The 23,048-nt window shown below is 35.6% G+C and overlaps 1 protein-coding gene across 1 annotated transcript in view; it reads left to right on the forward strand.

Annotated features, from left to right (window-relative positions):
• Positions 1-1,768: 1,768 nt before the first annotated feature.
• Positions 1,769-23,048, forward strand: part of LOC124974196 (putative coiled-coil domain-containing protein 144C) — a 68,135-nt gene continuing 46,855 nt past the window's right edge. Inside the window, exons 1-2 of the mRNA XM_047537648.1 lie at positions 1,769-1,783; positions 1,880-2,028. Of these exons, the coding sequence (XP_047393604.1) occupies positions 1,951-2,028 (78 nt within the window). The 5' untranslated portion in view covers positions 1,769-1,783; positions 1,880-1,950. The remainder of the gene's footprint in view (positions 1,784-1,879; positions 2,029-23,048) is intronic.

Genomic DNA, 23,048 nt, shown 5'->3' on the forward strand with positions numbered 1-23,048 from the left:
GGAGCCTGATAATATCATTTTGTGTGAAATAAGCTAAAAGCAAAAAGCTAAAGGCCCAATGTTTTCTCTGATATGCAGATGTTAGTTCACAATAGTGGGGTAGAGAGGAAAGAATATTGTTACTTTATATTAGATAAAGAGGAGTGAAGGGACAGGAAGGGGTATGGGCCTAGGAAGCAAAATAGAGTGAAACAGGCATTTTTTACCTCATGTATATATCTGTCTGCATGACCTAAGTGATCCTACAATATGTAAAACCAGAAAAATGATAACTTACCCTCCATTTATTTAGATCTATCAAAATGTATAAAGGCATTCTACTGTCATATACAACTAATGAGAACAACAACAACAAAAAGAATGATGTTGGAGTTAGATTTAGTATGAATAGCTTTTTCAATGATCAGATATAATCCTATCTCCACGTTTTCTTATATTTTGAATCTTTATCTTTTCAAATGCTTTTGCTGCATCTAATAAGATAATCATGTGATTCTTATCTTTATGTGTATTGATGTGGTGAATTACATCTATTGGTGTGTGTTTGTAGAACCAACCTTCCATCCCTGTGAAAAAGCACACTTGATCATGTTGTGCTATCATTTTAATAACTTTCGGTATCAATTTTCCAGTAGTTCATTCAGAATTTTTGAGTTCATATTCCCCGGATTTTTGTCCTGAAGTTTTTTTTTGGTGTGTCTTTGTTTGGTTTTCAAATCATGGTGATACTAGGTTCACAGAATGACTTTGGAAGATTACCCTCCTTTATATTTTCAGAGTTGTTTGAGGAGGTTTGATGTTAGTTCCTCTTTGAATGTCTATTTGTACTTGGCTGAGATTCAATTGTGTCCTGGGTTGTTCTTTGTTGGCAGGCTTTTGATACTAAGTTCAATATTTTTTGCTTGATATTGATATGTTAAAATATTCTATGTCCTTAAGGCTCAGTTTAGGGTAGGTATCCTTTCTCTAGAAAATTGTCAATGTCTTCATAATTTCCAATTTATTGGAGTATAAGTTTTCAAAAATATTTCTGATTATCGTCTGAATTTCCCTGTACTCTGAGATGATATTTCGTTTTCTTTCACAAATTGTAGGAATTTGATTTTTTTCCTTCATTCTTGTTTCAGCTAGGTTAAAGTTTTATCAAGTACATGTTTGTTTTAACAACCAATTTTTTATCATCAATTGTTTTGAAACTTTGTTTCACTTTCATTGAAGTTGGCTCTGATTGTAATGATTTCCAGTCCTTTTCTAATTTTAGTGTTGATTTGTTCTTCTCTTTCCAGGGCCTTGAGATGTAATGTTAGGTTATTAGTTGACTTTCTATTCTTTTAATGAATGTGGTGAGTGCTATGAAATTCCTCATAGAACCACCTTCATAGTGTCTCAGAGATTTGGATATGTTTTGCCCCTATCCTCATTTACGTTTAAACATTTTAAACTTTCATCCCTGATTTTCTGCTAGCCATTGGCCATTTAGTAGTGCATTATTTAATCTAGAGTTATTAGTGTAGTTTCTATGTTTTGTTATGTTGTTGATTTCTAAATCATTCCATTATAATCTGATGCAGTGCAAGGTATTATCTCTAATTTTTTGTATGTACTAAGTATTGCATTGTAGACTAAGATGTGGTCTTTTGGAAAAAATGATCTGGGAGCTGCTGACAAGAAAGTGTATTTCATGATTGCTCATTATAGTTTTTATGTTTTTTCTGTTTTTCCTAGTTTGTCTGGGAAGGAAAAGGAGAAGTGTGTGAAAAGTTGCACCAATACAGGAATGATGGTAATCTCTTTGAAGACTCCCCATTTGTGCTGTTTATTACCTTGAAATAATAGAGAGTCTCATCTACTTTTTTTACTTTGTTTATAACCGAAAAAGTAAAATGTGACACTAGGAACCCAAAACGTGGAACCTTGCTCGACAATATTGCTGAGAGTGAAAGAGAACATATGGTTTCAACTGGTAGTAAAAGCCATGTCAAGGAAAAGAGCTTGTGTGATGCTCCCCTGTCATCGCCTGTCCAAAAGGTAAGGTGTCTTTTAATACCTGTTTTCCATCCCTTTTCAAAATTTATTGTCTCCAGTATCCTCATAATGATGGCAGTGATCCTAAAAAGATATATGAAGCCCCTACTAGATCACAATAGAAAATAAGTACAGCACCAAGACAGACATATGTAGAGGATGGAGATTTCTATAAGTTGATGGGAGTAAATAAATTTTGGGTATCCTTACTGTGGAAGGAACGAATTAGAGTGAAAATTAATTGAGTAGTTAGTTGAACCTGAAGGTGAGATGGACGGAAAATGGGAAGTATTCTTTATAAAGAGCAAATGTAAATATGTAGATTGAATAAGAGAGTGAAGACAAAGGATGTAATGAAAACCCAACAAAAATAGTGAGTTAAGGATAACAGAAGTGTGGACTCGATTCCCCTGAAAGACTCAAGATTCATTATAAGTAAGAAATGGAAGAAAATATACTTCTCACTTCTTTTATATTTAATGATTTTATATATAGTTCAGAGGTGGATAGGTCTGTGAGGGGAATTCTGGAATCATTGAAAATTATCCCAGCTATGACATTTAAGTTGACACATAAAGGAAGGGAAGGAGCCAGATTCATAAATGTATAAGAGGAAGACCTTCTGCACACAGTGAAAATTTGTCTTCCATTGTTCACCTGACATACTGGAGTGACTGGAAAGCAGGGTGTGAGATAACATCACCAACATCATTTTATGATTATACAGTATAAAACACATAGAAATATATGCCTACATATTTTAGATACTTAATAAAAATTTCTTTACTTCCCTTCTCATTGATACTTGGAATACATATTGTATCCTAGCACTAAGGAATTGTAGACTGAAAATAAAAAGAGGGTAAAAGTTTCGTACCACAGCACATTTGTTATAGAGGATAGAGTGTTTCTGTGTGTCATACTCCTATTTGTGTATAACTTAGTTTGATGAATGTCAGTCTCAAAATACAACCTTACCATTTCCTCTTCCTTCAGATTTTTTCCTCACCCTTCCAACTTATGGTCTTCCTACACATTTCATGATGACCATTTTCACATATGACCTGTTTACTTCTGAGTGTGGCTTATTTTGTTCACCACTCACGATTCCATCCAGTTCCAACCATTTCCCTGTACATGGCACCATTTCTATGACTGAATAAAAATCCATTGTTTGTATGACGACTGTATTTTTTCAATACCAGTGAGCATTGGTATAACTGGGCCATGGGAAATTTTATTTTTAATTTGAAGATTACCCTCCATTCTGCTTCCTGTAGTGGAAGTAATAATATGCATGCTCAGGAAGAGTACTGATAGATTCCTATTATGGAGATCCTCATCAGTATTTATTGTGTATTCTTGAGTATTGCTTGCTGAATTGGGTAAGATGGAATCTCAACATAATTTTGACTTGCATGTTCCTTATGGCAAAAGTTATTGAATCTTTTTTCATGTAAGAATTGACCAATTATACCTTTCCTTTATTTAACTGTCTGTTCATTTGCCATTGGTTAAAAGGGTTGTTTGTTCTTCCAGTGCTGAATTCCTTTAGTTGTTTATATATTTAGTATGCTAATCCTGTGTCAAAACTTAACTGGCATGCATTGTCTCCCGTGGTATACATGTCTCATCACTCTTTTAGTTGTTTCCTTTGCTCTTCAGAAGGCTTTATTTTGATGCACTCCTGTTTATCTCTTTGTGCTGTTATTTCCTCAGCAGTAATATTCTTCTTCCTAAAGCCATCCTCCATGTCTATATGCTGAGATGTTTTCCCAAATCTTGCAAATAGTTGTAGGTTTCTGTTCTTATATCTAGGTTTGTTAAAGCTTTTGTATTGTCTTCTTCATGTGGAGAAATAGAGATCTACTTCCATTCTTCTACATATGACATCCACTTTCCTGAGACCTTTGCTTTTGCTCCTACATTGCATTAAACGTGTACATGATAGTGAGGTTCATACTGATATAATCATAAATGTATGTTTTTTATACCATTTCAGACCTTGGTTCCTCCCATTCCTTTCCCTCACCTCTCACCACTCACCTTCTTCTACTGCACTGATGTATCTTCCACTCATTTATTTATTTATTTTTAATTCATAGTTATACATAAAAGGTGGATTTTCTATCTTGTATTTCCTTACATGAAGAGTAATATTGTCAAATTCCTTCCAAGTTCCCTCCCCTGTCTGATCCCTTCTCCCTCCCCATTTAGCTCTTTCCATTTTATTAATCTCCCATTGAACTTAATCATATCCATCCCTACTTGTTCCTCTTTGTTTACTTTAGCTTCCCTGTATGTGAGAAAACTTTTGAAATCTCAGTTTTCTCATAAGACTTATTTTATTTAGCACGATATTCTCTAGTTTTATACATTCATTGACAAATGGCATTATTTCATTTCTTAAGACAGAGTTACACTTCTTTCTGTTTGTATACCTAATTTATGATCCTTTCAATATGTCTTGACTACTCTGATTTGTGTTGCTATAGACATTGATGTAATTGTATCCCTGTTGATCTGCTGAGTTTACAACTTGTGGATATGTACCCGGGATAGGAATTGCTAGATCATATGGTGGTTCCATTCCTAGTTTTTGAGGAATTTTCATATGAATTGCCAGAGTGGTTGCACTAATTTGTGGTCCCACCAACAATGTGTGAGTGTACCTTTCCCCCCACATTCTCACCAACATTTATTACAAATATTCTTGATGATTTCCATTCTTTCTGTGAAGAGAAGAAAACTCTGCAGTTTTCACTTGACTACTAGCTACTTTGAACATTTTCTTCATGTATATTTGACCGTGTGTGTTTCTTCTCTTGAGGTATGTCTGTCAAGTTCTTATTAATTGGATTAATTGTATTTGATGTTAAGTGTTTTGAGTTCCATATACATTCTTGTTTTTAATGCCCTCTCAGAGGAGTAGTGGACAAATATTTCCTCCTTTGTTGTAGATTCTCTATTCATGCTCTTTATCAATTCCTTTGCTGCCAGCACTTATCAAAAAAAGAAGTTGGCTTTTCCCATACATATGTTTTTGGCACTTGTGTCCAAATATCAGATGACTGCCAGGTGGGTTCTTCTCTGTAACTTCCATCAATTCTGTTTTGTGTTTCTGTTTTAGTGCTGTTTTCATGCTGTTTTCCTGATGATTGCTGTGTCTTTTGCTTTGAAATTGAGTATTGTGATGCCTTCTTCTTTGCTCTTATGTCTCAGGTTTCCTTTGTGTATTTTTGGTCTGTTTTTCATCCATATGGATTTCAGAATAATTTTTCCAGTTGCGTGAATACTTCGATAGAGGTTTGATAGGGATTGCATAAAATCTGTGAGCCACTTTCTGTACTTGGCTATCTTCCCCAAATAAGGTTGCCTTTTAATTAATATATGAGGAGACTCTATCTTCTTCAGTTTTTTTCATTGTTCTGCAATTATCCTTGAATATTTGCATCACCTGCTTGGTTTCCTTTCTTCTTGTCTATTGTTTTTTTTTGCATGTATTATGAGTTTCAGTTATCCTGATTTCATTTTCAGTGGGATTGTATTTTTTTAAGTTATTTAGTTGTAAATGTATTGAATACCTTCATTTTTCTTATTTATTTTTATATGGTACTGAGAATTGAACCTGGTGCCTCACACACGCCAGGCTAGTGTTCTACCACCAAGCCCAAACCAGCCCTCAGTGGGATTGCTTTTGTTGTGTAGAAATATTATTGATACTTGTTGTTTTTGTTTTCTGCTACTTTGCCAAATTTGTTTATCACATATTAAAATTTTTCTGGTAGATCCTGTATGATCTTCCTTCAAAGAGTGTCAGTAATCAGTAAATAGGGATAATTTGACTTCTTACCTTGTATATGCTTCCCTTGTCTAATTGTTCTGATTAAAATTTCAGGCACTATTTTGTATAGGAGAGATGAGCAAGCACATGTTTTACTTGTTTCTGATTTTAGAGGAAATGCTGTAGACTTTTCACCATTAAGTGTGCCCCTGGCTTTGGGTTTTGCATACATGGCCTTTGTATTACTATAAAAAGTTCCTGCTGTTTCTAGCTTCTTAAGACTTTTCTCATGAAGGAACTTTGAATTTTGTCACAGGCTTCTTATACATCGATTGTGATGATCATGAGGTTTTTGTTTGTGATTCCTCTGTGTGATGTACTACATCTATTAGTTTGCATGTGTTGACTTGTCTTTTGAGTTTTTGGATTTAAACCAATTTTATGATGGTGTATGATCATTTAAATGCGATATTGAAATTGTTTTGAAGTATTGCATGAGCACGTTTGAAAATATCTTAAAAATATTATTAAATAAGGTTTTCCTTGTTTTATTCTTGGGCAGTTTTGGTATAAGGATGACATTGCCTTCATATAATGCCATTTTTGTCAGTTTTCTCCCCTTCTTTAATTGCCATCTATTTTTTGAGGAACATCAGCATTAGTTCTTGTATCTTTTCTCTCTTTTCCTTGTTTAGTTTGGTTCAAGGATTCTTAATCTTGTTTATCTTTTCAAAGACCCAACTCCTTGTTTCATTTATCATTGGTATTAGTCATTGTTTTTTTGTAGTTCATAAATTTTGGCACAACTATTTATCCTTTGTTTTATTCTGCTGGGTTTGGCATTGGTTTGTTCTTGTTTCCCTAAGTCCTTGAAATTTATCCAAGTGTGATTTATTTGAGTTTCTTCTGATTTATAAGTAAGGTAACCATATTTATAAATTCCTTCTTAGTGCTGCTTACAATGTATCCCATATGTTCTGTTTTTTTTCTTTTTTCAATTGAATCAAAGGGACTTTTAATGCTTCCCCCAATTTCTTTGATGACACATTGTTCATGCAAAAGTACATTTCTCACTGTGTAAGGGATTGTAGTGTTTCTGTGTTTTTCTTGGTGTGGGTTTGAAATATTCTTTCCTGTGATCTGATATTATGCAAGGAATTACTTTCATTGTTTTTGTGTATTTGCTAAGAATAACTTTCATGACAATTCCAGTCTTCTTTAGAGAAAATTCTATGTAAATAATGATTATTCTAATGTTGTCTGAGGAAGTATTGCATAGACATCTATCTGTACAGTGCTTTTGATCAAACGTACAGTTGAACTCCGTTGAATGTTGAATTTTTTTTCTGGATGCCATAGGTTTTGTTGAGAGTTGTATATTGAAGTATACTTATGGTACATGGCCTATCTGTCCCTTTACTTTTAGTATTTTTTGTTTCATGAAAGTGGGGCACTAGTGTTCAAGGTGTAAATGTTTGCAATGATTAAACATTGTTTTTGGCCTATTCCTTTTACCAATAGTTATTGATCTTCTTTGTCATCTCTGGCTAATTTTGACTTGAAGTCTACTTTGATAAACATGAGAATACCCACCTCACCTTGTTTTTGACTTCCATTTATATGAAAAGGATATACCATTTTCCATCCCTTCATACTGTGAGTCTCTTTGCCTGTGGTGTGTATTTCCTGCAGACAAGATACAGTTGGCTCTTGATTTTTTTCACTCACTATTTCACTTAATGCCTTTAATTGTAGAATCAAGCCCATTTACATTCAGTGTGAAGGGTAGACAGGGATGTATTTCCTCATGTCCTTTTGCTTTATTTTTAAATTTAGAGTCACTATTTATTGACATTTGCTTATCTACTTTAGTGATATTTATTTTTTACATGCACATCTTATTTTCATCTTCTTTTTATGTAGGATCCTTTTGAGAACCTTCTGCAGTGCTGCCTTATTGTCCATGAATTGTTTCAGTACTCTTATGAAATTGATTTATGGGTGTTAATTTTGTATGCCTCTAAACTGGTAAATTTTTCAGGAGTTCTAGAATTTTCTCTGGTGCATTGCTTTTGGGTCTTACAGGTATACAATCTGTCCTCACCTAACAGACCTAGTTTTAGTTCTTCTTTACTATATATATCCCTTTTCTTGCTCTCTTTGCCTATTAGCTCTGGCTAGGGTTACATGGACTCTGTTGAACAGAAGTGGCTAAAGGCATCCCTATCTTGTTCCAATTCTTAGAAGGCATGCTTTATTTTTTCTACATTTAGAACTGTGTTGATATTAAGTTTTTGAGTTGTTTATATGTCCTAGAGATTCAGACTATCTTACGTGCATGTGGTTAAGATGTTCCTTCCATCTGTAGGCTCTCTCTTCTCATTATTGATTGTTTCTTTTGCTGAGGAGAAGCTTTATAGTTTGAACATGTCTCGTTTATTGATTCTTGATTTAACTTCTTATACCTTTAGGGATCTTGTTCAGGAAGTCAGATCCTAGGCCATCATGGTGAGTATTGGGCCTACTTTTTCTTCTAGTAGTTGCAGGGTCTCTGTTCTAGTGTCTGATTTGATCGACCTTGAGTTGAGTTTCATGAAGGGTGAGAGATAAGGGTTTACTTTCATTTTTTTACACATGGCTTTCAATTTTTTCCCAGCACCATTTGTTGAAGAGGCTCTTTCCTTCAATGAATGTTTTTGGCACCTTTGTCTAGTATGGTACAATTTTATTTATGTGGGTTTTTCTCTGTGTCTTCTATTCTGTGTCTTTGGTCTACTTTGGTCTATTGTCCTGTTTGGTGCCCATACCATTCTTTTTTTTTTTTTTTGTCCTTTAGTATAGGTATAGTATAGTTTGAGTTCCAGAATTGTGTCTCGTGCTTTACTTCCAATAGTGATTTTCAAGAATACAAGCAACAATAAATGTTGATGAGAATGTGGGAAACTTATGTACTGCTGGTGGAAAACAAAATTGTGCAACATTATTGAAAGCACTATGAAGATTCCTCAGAAACTTTGGAAAGGAACCAGTATTTGACCCAGTTATCCCACTCCTGGGCTTATACTCAAAGTTTTTAAAATCAGCATACTAGAATGACACAGTCACATTAATGTTTATAGTAACTCAACTCACAATAGCTAAATTATTGAATGAACTCAGGTTCCCCTCTACAGATGACTGGATAGAGAAAATGTGTTTTATAAAACACACACACACACACACACACACACACACACACTACATACATACACACAAACATACAGAGACACATATGCATGCGCCATGGAGTATTACTCAGCTTTATTTTTATTTATTTATTTATTTTTTTATTGTAAACAAAAGGGATTAATGTTATTTCCCTGTTTGTACATGGAGCCAAGGCATACCATTTGTGTAATCACAAATTTACACAGGGTGTTGTTGTTTGATTCATTCTGTTATTTTTTTCCCTTCCCCCCCCACCCCTCTTTTCCTTCTATACAGTCCTTCCTTCCTCCATTCTTGCCCCCCTCCTTAACCCTAACCCTAAACCTAACCCTAACCATAACACAAACCCCTCCCACCCCCCATTATCTGTCATCATCCGCTTATCAGCAAGATCATTCGTCCTTTGGTTTTTTGAGATTGGATTATCTCACTTAGCATGATATTCTCCAATTTCATCCATTTGCCTGCAAATGCCATAATTTTATCATTCTTCATTGCGGAGTAATATTCCATTGTATATATATGCCACAGTTTCTTTATCCATTCATCAATTGAAGGACATCTAGGTTGGTTCCAAAATCTGACTATGGTGAATTGAGCAGCTATGAACATTGATGTGGCTGTATCTCTGTAGTGTGCTGATTTTAAGTCCTTTGGGTATAGGCCAAGGAGTGGGATAGCTGGGTCAAATGGTGGTTCCATTCCAAGCTTTCTGAGGAATCGCCATACTGCTTTCCAGAGTGGCTGCACTAAATTGCAACCCCACCAGCAATGTATGAGTGTTCCTTTTTCCCCACATCCTCGCCAACACCTGTTGTTGCTTGTGTTCTTGATAATCGCCATTGTATTTGGGGTGAGATGGAATCTTAGGGTAGTTTTGATTTGCATTTCTCTTATTACTAGAGATGTTGAACATTTTTTCATATATCTGTTGATTGCTTGTAGATCTTCTTCTGTGAAGTGTGTGTTCATTTCCTTAGCCGATTTGTTGATTGGATTCTTTGTATTCTTGGTGTAGAGTATTTGGAGTTCTTTATATATTCTGGAAATTCATGCTCTATCTGAAGTATGAGTGGCAAAGATATTCTCCCACTCTGTAGGCTCTCTCTTCACATTACTGATAGTTTACTTTGCTGAGAGAAAGCATTTTAGTTTGAAACTATCCCAGTTGTTGATTCTTGCTTTTATTTCTTGTGCTATGGGAGTCCTGTTAAGAAAGTCTGATCCTAAGCCAACAGGTTGACGATTTGGACCTACTTTTTCTTCTAAAAGATGCAGGGTCTCTGGTCTGATTCCGAGGACCTTGATCCATTTTGAGTTGAGTTTTGTGCAGGGTGAGAGATAGGGGTTTAATTTCATTCTGTTGCATATGGTTGTCCAGTTTTCCCAGCACCATTTGTTGAAGAGGCTATCTTTTCTCCATTGCATATTTTTGTCCCCTTTGTCTAGTATGAGAAAATTGTATTTATTTGGGTTTGTGTCAATGTCCTCTATTCTGTATCATTGATCTCCCTGTCTATTTTGGTACTAATACCATGCCGATTTTGTTACTATTGCTTTGTAGTAGAGTTGAAGATCTCGTATTGCAATATCCCCTGCTTCACTCTTTCTACTGAGGATTGCTTTAGCTATTTTGGTTTTCTTATTCTTCCAGATGAATTTCATAATTGGTTGCTCCATTTCTGTAAGGTACATCATTGGGATTTTAATTGGAATTGCATTGAATCTGTATAGCACTTTTGGTAGTATGGCCATTTTGACATTATTAATTCTGCCTATCCAAGAACATGGGAGATCTTTCCATCTTCTAAGGTTTTCTTTAATTTCTTTCTTTAGTGTTCTGTAGTTCTCATTGTAGAGGTCTTTCACCTCTTTTGTGAGATTGATTCCCAAGTATTTTATTTTTTTTGATGCTACTGTGAATGTGGTAGTTTTCCTTACTTCTCTTTCTGAAGATTCATCACCTATGTATAAAAGTGCATTGGATTTATGAGCATTGATCTTGTAACCTGCTACTTTACTGAATTCACTTATGAGTTCTAAAAGTTTTCTGGTGGAATTTCCAGGTTTCTCTAAATATATAATCATGTCATCAACGAACAAGGATAGTTTGAGTTCTTCTTTTCCAATTTGTATTCCTTTAATTTCTTTCGTTTGTCTAATTGCTCTGGCTAGAGTTTCAAGGACGATGTTGAATAAAGTGGTGAAAGAGGGCATCCCTGCCTTGTTCCAGTTTTTAGGGGGAACGCTTTCAGTTTTTCATCATTGAGAATGATATTGGCTGTGGGCTTAGCATAGATGGCCTTTACAATGTTAAGGAATGTTCCCACTATTCCAGTTTTTTCTAGGGTTTTGAGCACAAAGGGATGCTGTATTTATTGAATGCTTTTTCTGCATCTATTGAAATAATCGTGTGATTCTTAACTTTAAGTCTGTCGATATGGTGAATGACATTTATTGATTTCTGGATGTTGAACCAACCTTGCATCCCTGGGATAAAACCCACTTGATCATGGTGCACTATCTTTTTAATATATTTTTGTATGTGATTTCCTAAAATTTTGTTGAGAATTTTTGCGTCGATGTTCATTAAGGATATTGGTCTGAAATTTTCTTTCCTGGATATGTCTCTGTCTGGTTTAGGTATGAGTGTGATATTGGCTTCATAGAATGAGTTTGGGAGGGTTCCCTCCTCTTCTGTTTCATGGAATAGTTTGAGGAGTATTGGAATGAGCTCTTCTTTAAAGGTTTTGTAGAACTCGGCTGAGAACCCATCTGGTCCTGGACTTTTCTTTGTTGGTAGGCTTTTGATTACCTCTTCTATTTCATTGCTTGAAATTGATTCATTTAAGTTGTGTATATCCTCCTAGTTCAGTTTAGGTAATTCATATGTCTCTAGAAACTTGTTGATGTCTTCGAGGTTTTCTGTTTTTTTGGAATATAGATTTTCAAAATAGCTTCTAATTATGTTTTTTATTTCACTCGTGTCTGTTGTGATATTTCCTTGTTCATTCTGAATTTTAGTTATTTGAGTTTTCTCCCTCTTTCTCTTTGTTAGTGTGGCTAAGGGTTTATCAATTTTGTTTATTTTTTCAAAGAACCAACTCTTTATTTTGTTAATTTTTCTGATTGTTTCTTTTGTTTCAATTTTGTTGATTTCAGTTCTGATTTTAACCATTTCCTGTCTTCTACTACTTTTGGTGTTGGTCTGCTCTTCTTTTTCTAGGGCTTTGAGCTGTAGTGTTAAGTCGTTTATTTGTTGATTTGTACTTCTTTTGTTGAATGCACCCCATGAAATAAATCTTCCTCTAAGTACTGCTTTCATAGTGTCTCAGAGATTTTGATATGAAGTGTCTTTGTTCTTGATTACTTCTAAGAATTTTTTTATTTCCCTCCTGATGTCTTCTGTTATCCATTCATCATATAATAGTGTATTTTTTAATCTCCAGGAATTGGAGAAGTTTCTGTTTTTTATTCTGTTTTATTTCTAATTTCAATCTATTATGATCTAATAGAGTACAAGGTAGTATGTCTACCTTCTTGTGTTTGCTGACAGTAGCTTTGTGGCATAAAATATGGTCTATTTTAGAGAAAGATCCATGTGCTGCTGAGAAGAAAGTGTATTTGTTCTTTGTTGGATGGTATATTCTATATATGTCCGTTAAGTCTAAATTGTTGATTGTGTTATTTAGATCTATGGTTTCTTTGTTCAATTTGTGTTTGGAAGATCTATCAAGTGGTGAGAGAGGTGTGATAAAATCCCCTCTTATTATTTTGTTGTGGTCTATATGATTTCTGGAATTAAGAAGGATTTGTTTGACGTACATTGATGAGCCAATGTTTGGGGCATAGATATTTATGATTGTTATGTATTACTGATTTATACTTCCCTTAAGCAGTATGAAATGTCCTTCTTTATCCCTTCTGACTAACTTTGGCTTGAAGTCCACATTATCTGAAATGAGGATGGATATTCCAGCTTTTTTGCTGTGTCCATGTGCATGGTATGTTTTTCCCCATCCTTTCACCATTAGTCTATGGGTATCTCTTTCTGTGAGATGAGTGTCTTGCAGGCAGTATATAGTTGGATTTTGCTTTTTAATCCAATCTGCCAGCCTGTGTCTTTTGACTGATGAGTTTAGGCCATTAACATGTGAGGTTATTATTGTGATATGATTTGTGTTCCCAGTCATTTAACTCATTTTTATTTTTCGACATGATTTGTTTTCTCCTTTATTTGGCTATTCCTTTAGGCTAGTTCCTCCCGTTGCTGATTTGCATCATTGTTTTTCATCTCTTCCTCATGGAATATTTTGATGAGAATGTTTTGTAATGTTGGCTTTCTTTTTGTAAATTCCTTTAGCTTTCATTTATCATGGAAGGATCTTATTTCGTCGTCAAATCTGAAAGTAAGTTTTGCTGGGTATAAGATTCTTGGTTGGCATCCATTTTCTTTCTGGACTTGGTAAATGTTGTTCCAGGCCCTTCTAGCTTTTGGGGTCTGGATTGAAAAATCTGCTGATAATCCGTATTGGTTTCCCCCTGAATGTAATTTGATTCTTTTCTCTCGCGGCCTTTAAAATTCTGTCTTTATTTTGTATGTTAGGTATATTCATTATAATGTGCCTTGGTGTGGTTCTGTTGTAATTTTGTATATTTGGAGTCCTATAAGCCTCTTGTACTTGGTTTTCCATTTCATTCTTCAGATTTGGGAAATTTTCTGATATGATTTCATTGAATAGATTGTTCATTCCTTTGGTTTGTTTCTCTAAGCCTTCCTCAATCCCAATAATTCTTAAATTTGGCCTTTTCATGATATCCCATAATTCTTATAGATTCTGTTCATGATTTCTTACCATCTTCTCTATTTTGCCACTTTGTTTTCAAGATTCAATATTTTGTCTTCAATGTCTGAGGTTTTGTCTTCCAGGTGTTCTATCCTATTGGTTATGCGTTCTATGGAGTTTTTAACTTGGTTTATTGTTTCCTTCATTTCAAGGATTTCTGTTTCTTTTTTCCGTATCTCTTACTCTTTATTGAAATGATCTCTTGCTTCCCGTATTTGGTCTTTTAACTGTTGATTGGTGCGATCATTTAATGCCTGCATTTGCTCTTTCATCTCCTCCTTCAATGCCTGCATTTGCTCTTTCATCTCCTTGTTTGTTTCCCTGATTGTTTTAATTATGTACATTCTGAACTCCCTTTCTAACATTTCTTCTGCTGTGCTGTCATGGGGTTTTATTGATATAATATCTAGGTTTGTTTGGGACATTTTCTTCCCTTGTTTTCTCATATTGGTCAGATATCAGTGGTACTCTGAGGTATTGCAGATTTCCTCTATTGGCTTATAGTGTCCCTGTATATTTCCAGTATATCACCTCCCAGCCTTCAGTAGCCTGAAGTCTTGGAGGAACTTGATAATGCAGTGCTTCCGAAGAAAGCTGCCCCTAGCCTGCTACTGGTTCCAGAGCTGGAGCTGTCTCTGTGTGGAAAGGCTCTCACTGGGCTGTCTGCTCCTAGAAGCTGGCCGTGGAAGGAGCCTGCTGCTGGAGGGTGCAGGGCTTCTTGGAGAAGTCTCTGGCTGCCCTGCCCTGGTTCCAGAGACTGCCTGCGGGCCGGAGTTCACCGTTTGCTCTGCACCCGGGCTGGCTCTGTGCAGAAAGGCTCTTATTGGGCAGCCTGCTCTGAGAAGCTGGCTGTGGAAGGAGCCCGCTGCCGGAGGGAGTAGGCCTGCCTGGGGAAGACTCTAGCTGCCCTGCCCTGCTCTGAGAAACTGCCCCTGTCCGGACCTGCCGCCTGGGCCGAGCTTCACCCGGTGGGGGAGACTCACCCCATGGCCCTATTTTAGTCCAAGACTCTCAATGCCTCCCCCTCTCAAATCTTGGGTTCTGGAGGGATAGGAGATGAAGTCACCCTCCAGTCCGACATCTTGGATCACCCCGTGGAAGGAGCCTGCCGTCGTAGGGAGCAGGGCTGCTTGGAGAAGTCTCTGGCTGCCCTGCCCGGGTCCCAGAGGCTGCCTGCAGGCTGGAGCTTGCTGCTGGCTCCGGGACTTGGAGCTGGGTCTGTGCAGAAAGGCTCTCACTGGGTGGCCTGCTCCGAGAAGCTGGCCATGAAAGGAGCCCTCCGCTGGAGGGAGCAGGGCTGCCTGGGGAAGTACCTGGCTGCCGTGCCCTGGTCCATGAAGGTGCCTGTGGGCCGGAGCTCGCCGCTGACTGCGCGACCCGGAGCTGGCTCTTTGCAGAAAGGCCTTACTCAGCTTTAAAGAAGAATAGTGTTTTGGTCTTTGCTGGTAAATGGATGCAGCCTTAGAATATCATTTTGTGTGAAATAAGCTAAAAGCAAAAAGCTAAAGGCCCAATTTTCTCTGATATGCAGATGTTAGTTCACAATAGCGGGGTAGAGAGGAAAGAATATTGTTACTTTATATTATGTAAAGCGGAGTGAAGGGACAGGAAGGGGTATGGGCGTAGGAAGCATAATAGAGTGAAACAGGCATTATTTACCTCATGTACATATCTGACTGCATGACCGAAGTGATCCTACAATATGTAAAATCAGAAGAATCATAACTTACCCTCCATTATGTATGATCTATCAAAATGTATGAATGCATTCTACTGTAATGTACAACTAATGAGAACAACAAGAAAAAAAAGAATGATTTGGACTTAGATTTAGTATGAATAGCTTTTACAATGTTCAGATATATTCCTTCTATCTCTGTTTTCTTATGTTTTGAATCTTTATCTTTTCAAATGCTTTTGCTATGTCTATTGAGATAATCATGTGATCCTTGTCTTTATGTGCATTGATGTGGTGAATTACATGTATTGATGTGTGTATGTTGAACCAACCTTGCATCCCTGTGAAAAAACCCACTTGATCATGTTGTGCTATCATTTTTAATAAGTTTTGGTATCAATTTCCCAGTAGTTTATTCAGAATTTTTACATTGATGTTCTCAGGATTTTTGTCCTGAAGTTTTTTTCCTTGGTGTGTCTTTGTTTGATTTTCAAATCATGGTGACACTAGGTTCACAGAATGACCTTGGAAGATTACTTTCCTTTAATTTTTCGTAGAATCGTTAGAGGAGGATTGATGTTAGTTCCTCTTTGAATGTCTATTTGTACTTGTCTGAGATTCCATTGGGTCCTGGTTTGTTCTTTGCTGGCAGGCTTTTGATAGTATGTTCAATTTTATTGCTTGATATTGATGTGTTAAACTATTCTATGTCCTCAAGGCTCAGATTATGTAGGTATTCTTTCTCTAGAAAATTGTCAATGTCTTCATGATTACTATTTTATTGGAGTATAAGTTTTCAAAAATATTTCTGATTATCGTCTCAATTTCCGTGTATTCTGTGGTGATATTTCGTTTTCTTTCATTCACAAATTGTAGGAATTTGATTTTTTTCTTTCATTCTTGTTTCAGCTAGGTTAAAGTTTGTAAGTACATGTTTGTTTTAACAACCAATTTTTTATCATCAATTATTTTGAAACTTTGTTTCAGAATCATTGATGTTGGCTGTGATTGTAATGATTTCAGTCTTTTTCTAATTTTAGTGTTGATTTGTTCTTTTCTTTCCAGGGCTTTGAGATGTAATGTTAGGTTATTTATTTGTTAACTTTCAATTGTTTTAATGAATGTGGTAAGTGCTATGAACTTTCCTCTTAGAACCACCTTCATAGTGTCTCAGAGATTTGGATATGTTTTGCCCCTATCCTCATTTACGTTTAAACATTTTAAACTTTCATCCCTGATTTTCTGCTATACATTGGCCATTTAATAGTGCATTATTTAATCTAGAGTTGTTAGTGTAGTTTCTATGTTTTGTTATGTTGTTGATTTCTAAACCATTCCATATAATCGGATGCAGTGCAAGGTATTATCTCTAATTTTTTGTATGTACTAAGTATTGCATTGTCGATTAAGATGTGGTCTTTTTGCAAAAATGATCTGGGAGCTGCTGACAAGAAAGTGTATTTCATGGTTGCTCATTAACGTTTTTATGTTTTTTTCTGTTTTTCCTAGTTTGTCTGGGAAGGAAAAGGAGAAGTGTGTGAAAAGTTGCACCAATCCAGGAATGATGGTAATCTCTTTGAAGAGTCCCCATTTATGCTGTTTATTACCTTGAAATAATAGAGAGTTTCATCTACTTTTTTTACTTTATTACTGAAAAAGTAAAATGTGACACTGGGAACCCAAAACGTGGGACCTTGCTTGACAATATTGCTGAGAGTGAAAGAGAACATATGGTTTCAACTGGTAGTAAAAGCCATGTCAAGGAAAAGAGCTTGTGTGATGCTCCCCTGTCATCACCTCTCCCAAAGGTAAGGTGTCTTTTAATACCTGTTCTCCATCCCTTTTTAAAATTTATTGTCTCCCGTATCCTCATAATGATGGTAGTGATCCTAAACAGAAATATGAGGCCCCTACTAGATCACAATAGAAAATAAGTGCAGCGCCAAGAGAGACATATGTAGAGGATGGAGATTTGTATAAGTTGGTGGGAGTAAATAATTTTTGGGTATCCTTACTGTGAAAGGAATGAATTAGAGTGAAAATTAAATGAGTAGTTAGTTGAACCTGAAGGTGAGATAGACGGAAAATGGGAAGTATTCTTTATAAAGAGCAAATGTAAATATGTAGACTGAATAAGAGAGTGAAGACAAAGGATGTAATGAAAACCCAACAAAAATAGTGGAGTTAAGGATAGCAGAAGTATGGACTCGATTCCCCTGAAAGACTCAGAATTCATTATAAGTAAAAAGTGGAAGAAAATATACTTCTCATTTCTTTTATATTTAACGATTTTATATATAGTTCAGAGGTGGATAGGTCTGTGAGGGGAATTCTGGAATTATTGAAAATTATCCCAGCTATGAAATTAAAGTTGACCCGTAAAGGAAGGGAAGGAGCCAGATTCATTAATGTATAAGAGGAGGACCTTCTGCACCGAGTGAAAATTTGTCTTCCATCATTCACCTAACATTGTGGAGGGACTGGGAAGCAGGGTGCGAGATAACATCACCAACATCATTTTATGATTATATGGTATAAAATACATAGAAATATATGCCTACATATTTTAGATACTTAATAAAAAATTTCTTCCCTTCTCATCGATACTTGGTATACATATTGTATCCTAGCACTAAGTAATTGTTGACTGAAAATAATTAAGATGGTCAAAGTTTCGTACCATAGCACATTTGTTATAGAGGATAGAGGGTTTCTCTGTGTCATACTCGTATACGTGTGTAACTTAGTTTGGTGAATATCAGTCTCAGAATATAGCCTTACCATTTCCTCTTCCTTCCAAATTTTTTCTCACCCTTTCCACTTATGGTCTTCCTACACATTTCATGATGAAAATTTTCACATATGACACGTTTACACTCACGTTTACACTCACGTTCACACTCACGTTCTGAGTGTGGCTTATTTTGTTTAACACGGTCCCGACCAGTTCTATCCACTTTCCTGCACATGGCACCATTTCTATGACTGAATAATAATCCATTGTGTGTATGCTGACTGTATTTTTTCAATACTAGTGGGAAGTGTTATAACCAGGTCATGGGAAATTTTATTTTTAATTTGAAGATTACCCTCCATTCTGCTTCCTGTAGTGGAAGTAATAATATGCATCCTCACGAAGAGTACTGATACATTCCTATTACGCAGATCCTCGTCAGTGTTTATTTGTGTATTCTTGAGTATTGCTTGCTGAATTGGGTAAAATGTTATCTCAACATAATTTTCATTTTCATGTCCCTTATGGCAAAAGATATTGACTCTTTTCATGTAAGACTGACTGATTATACCTTTCCTTTAAGTTAACTGTCTATTCATTTGCCATTGATTAAAAGGGTTGTTTTTCCTTCCAGTGCTGAATTCCTTTAGTTGTTTATATATTTAGTATGCTAATCCTGTGTCAAAACTTAACTGGCATGCATTGTCTCCCATGGTATACACTGTCTCATCACTCTTTTAGTTGTTGCCTTTGCTCTTCAGAAGGCTTTATTTTGATGCACTCCTGTTTATCTCTTTGTGCTGTTATTTCCTCAGCAGTAATATTTTTCTTCCTAAAGCCATCCTCCATGTCTATATGCTGAGATGTTTTCCCAAATTTCCTGCAAATAGTTGTAGGTTTCTGTTCTTATATCTAGGGCTGTTAACCTTTTTGTGTTGTCTTCTTCGAGTGGAGAAATAGAGATCTACTTCCATTCTTCTACATATGACATCCACTTTCCTGAGACCTTTGCTCTTGCTCCTACATTGCATTAATCCTGTACATAATAGTGAGGTTCATACTGATATAATCATAAATGTATGTTTTTTATACCATTTCAGACGCTGGTTCCCCCTGTTCCTTTCCCTCACCTCTCCCCCCTCACCTTCTTCTACTGTACTGACCTATCTTCCACTCATTTATTTTTAAATCATAGATATATTAGAAAGGAGGATATCCCCATTATATATTTCCATACATGAAGAATAATATTGTCAGATTCTTGCAAATTCCCTCCCCTTCCTTAACCTTCCTCCCCATGAAGCTGTTTCCATTTTATTAATCTCTCATTGATCTTAATCATATCCATCCCTAATTCGTTCCTCTTTGTTTGCTTTAGCCACTGCCTATGTGAGAAAACATTTGAAATCTCAGTTTTCTCTTATACCTTATTTTTTAGCATGATATTCTCCAGTCCAACCCTTCATTGTCAAATGGCATTATTTCATTTCTTAAGACAGAGTTACACTTCTTTCTGTTTGTATACCTAATTTATGATCCTTTCAATATGTCTTGACTACTCTGATTTGTGTTGCTATAGACATTGATGTAATTGTATCCCTGTTGGTCTGCTGAGTTTACAACTTGTGGATATGTACCTGCGATAGGAATTGCTAGATCATATGGTGGTTCCATTCCTAGTTTTTGAGGAATTTCCATATGAATTGCCAGAGTGGTTGCACTAATTTGTGGTCTCACCAAAAATATGTGAGTATACCTTTCCCCCCATATCCTCACCAATATTTATTATGAATATTCTTGATGATTTCCATTCTTTCTGTGAAAAGAAGAAAGCTCTGCAGTTTTCACTTGCATTCCTTGACTACTAGATACTTTGAACAGTTTCTTCTTATATATTTGACTATGTGTGTTTCTTCTCTTGCGGTATGTCTGTCAAGTTCTTATTAATTGGATTAATTGTATTTGTGGTAAGTGTTTGGAATTCTATATACATTCTTGTTTTTAATGCCCTCTCAGAGGAGTAGTGGACAAATATTTCCTCCTATGTTGTGGATTCTCTATTCATGCTCTTTATCACTTCCTTTGCTGCCAGCACTTATCAAAAAAAGAAGTTGACTTTCCCATACATATGTTTTTGGCACTTGTGTCCAAATATCAGATGACTTCCAGGTGGGTTCTTCTCTGTATCTTCCATGAATTCTGTTTTGTGTTTCTGATTTAGTACTGGTATCTTGCTCTTTTCCTGATGATTGCTGTGTCCTATGTTTTGAAATTGAGTATTGTGATGGCCTCTGCTTTGCTCTTATGTCTCAGGTTTCCTTTGTGTATTTTTGGTCTGTTTTTCAATCCATATGGATTTCAGAATAATTTTTCCAGTTGCATGAATGATATCGTTGGAGGTTTGATAGGGATTGCATAAAATCTGTGAACCACTTTCTCTACTTGGCTATCTTCCCCATATTAAGGTAGCCTTTTCATTAATATATGAAGCCTCTCTACCTTCCTCAATTTTTTTCATCATTCTGCAATTTTTCTTAAATATTTTTGTCACCTGCTTGGATTTCTTTCGTCTTGTGTAATTTTTTTTTGCATCTATTATAAGTGTCAGTTATCCTGATTTCATTTTCAGTGGAATTGTGTTCTTTTAAATTATTTAGTGTAAATATATCGAATACCTTTATTTTTCTTATTTATGTTTATATGGTACTGAGAATTGAATCTGGTGCCTCACACACGCCAGGCTAATGCTCTACAACTGAGCACAAACCCAGTGGGATTACTTTTGTTGCATAGAAATATTATCGATACGTGTTGATTTTGTTTTCTGCTACTTTGCCAAATTTGTTTATCACATCTTAAAATTTTTCTCATAGAGCCTGTAGGATCTTCCTTCAAAGAGTTTCAGAAAATCAGTAAATAGGGATAATTTGACTTCTTACCTTGTATATCCTTCCCTTGTCTGATTGCTCTGACTAACATTTCAGGTGCTATTTTGTATAGGAGAGATGAGTATGCACATTTTTACTTGTTTCTGATTTTAGAGGAAATGCTGTAGATTTTTTAACATTAAGTGTGCCCCTGGGTTTGGGTTTGGCATACATAGCCTTTGTAATACTATAACACGTTCCTGCTGTTTCTAGCTTCTTAAGACTTTTCCCATGAAGTAACTTTGAATTTTGTCAAATGCTTTTTATACATCAGTTGCAATGATCATGAGGTTCTTTTCGTGATTCCTCTGTGTGATATACTACATCTGTTAGTTTGCATGTGTTGAATTGTCTTTGAATTTTTGGAATTAAACCAATTTTATGATGGTGTATGATCATTTAAATGCAATGTTGAAATTATTTTCAGGTGTTGCATGAGCGCATTTGAAAATATCATAAGAATATTATTACATGTTTCTTTCCTTTTTTTTTTTTGGGAAGTTTTGCTATGAGGGTGACATTGCCTTCATATAATGCCATTTTTGTCCGTTTTCTCCCTGTTTTGTAATTGCCATGTATTTTTTGAGGGAGGAGCATCAGTATTAGTTTTCTTTTGAGGCTTTGGCAAAATGTAGGCATGAATGTGTGTGGTCCTGGGCTGTTGTTTGTAGGAACCTTTTCATTCCTCTTTCAGTACAATGGCATGCTTTTGCTCTCTTTAAATTTCCTCTTTCCTCCTGATTCAATTTTTGTAGATCATATCTGTCTAAAAAATTTTCAATTTTCTTTCCATTTGCTAGTTTTTATGATGTAATTTATCCCAATAGGCCTCTGGATTTCCCATTAATTGGCATTTAACTTTTCAAAATAGTCTGCTGGATTTCAGAATGGTGTCTATTATAAGATCCACCTTTTTTTTTTGTCTGTAACTTTATTAATTTGTATCTTTTCTCTCTTTTCCTTGTTTAGTTTGGTTCAAGGATTCTTAATCTTGTTTATCTTTTCAAAGACCCAATTCCTTGTTTCATTTATCATTGGGTTAGTCATTGTTTTTCTAGTTCATAATTTTGGCACTACTATTTATCCTTTCTTTCATTCTACTGGATTTGGCATTGGTTTGTTCTTGTTTCCCTAATTCCTTGTAATTCATCTACAGGTGATTTATTTGAGTTTCTTCTACTTTATAAGTAAGGTAACCATATTTATAAATTTCCTTCGTAGTGCTGCTTTCATTGTATCCCATAGATTCTGGGATTTGTTTCTCTTTTCAATTGATTTGAAGGGATATTTAATGCTTCCCCAAATTTCTTAGTTGACACATTTTCATGCAAAAGTGCATTTCTCACTGTCTAAGGGATTGTACTTTTTCTGTCCTGTTCTTGGTGTGGGTTTGAAATGATCTTTATTGTGATCTGATATTATGCAAGGAATTACTTTAATTGTTTTTGTGTATTTGCTAAGAATAGCTTTGATGACCTAATTTGAGTCTGCTTTAGGGGAGATTCTATGAAAATAATGATTATTCTACTGTTCTCTGAGGAAGTATTGCATAGACATCTATCTGTACAGTCCTTTTGATCAAACATACAGTTGAATTCTGTAGTGACTGTTGAATTTTTTGTCTGGAAGACCTAAGGCATTGTTGAGAGTGCTATACTGAAGTCACTCATACTTATGTTACATGGTCTGTCTGTCCCTTTACTTTCAGTAGTTTTTGTTTCATTAAATGTGGGGCACTGATATTCAAGGTGTAAATGTTTACAGTGATTAAACATTGTTTTTGGCCTATTCCTTTTACCAATAGTTACTGATATTCTTTGTCATCTCTGGCTAATTGTGGCTTGAA

This window comes from Sciurus carolinensis, unplaced genomic scaffold (genome assembly GCF_902686445.1).
Source record: "Sciurus carolinensis unplaced genomic scaffold, mSciCar1.2, whole genome shotgun sequence".
NCBI lineage: Eukaryota > Metazoa > Chordata > Mammalia > Rodentia > Sciuridae > Sciurus > Sciurus carolinensis.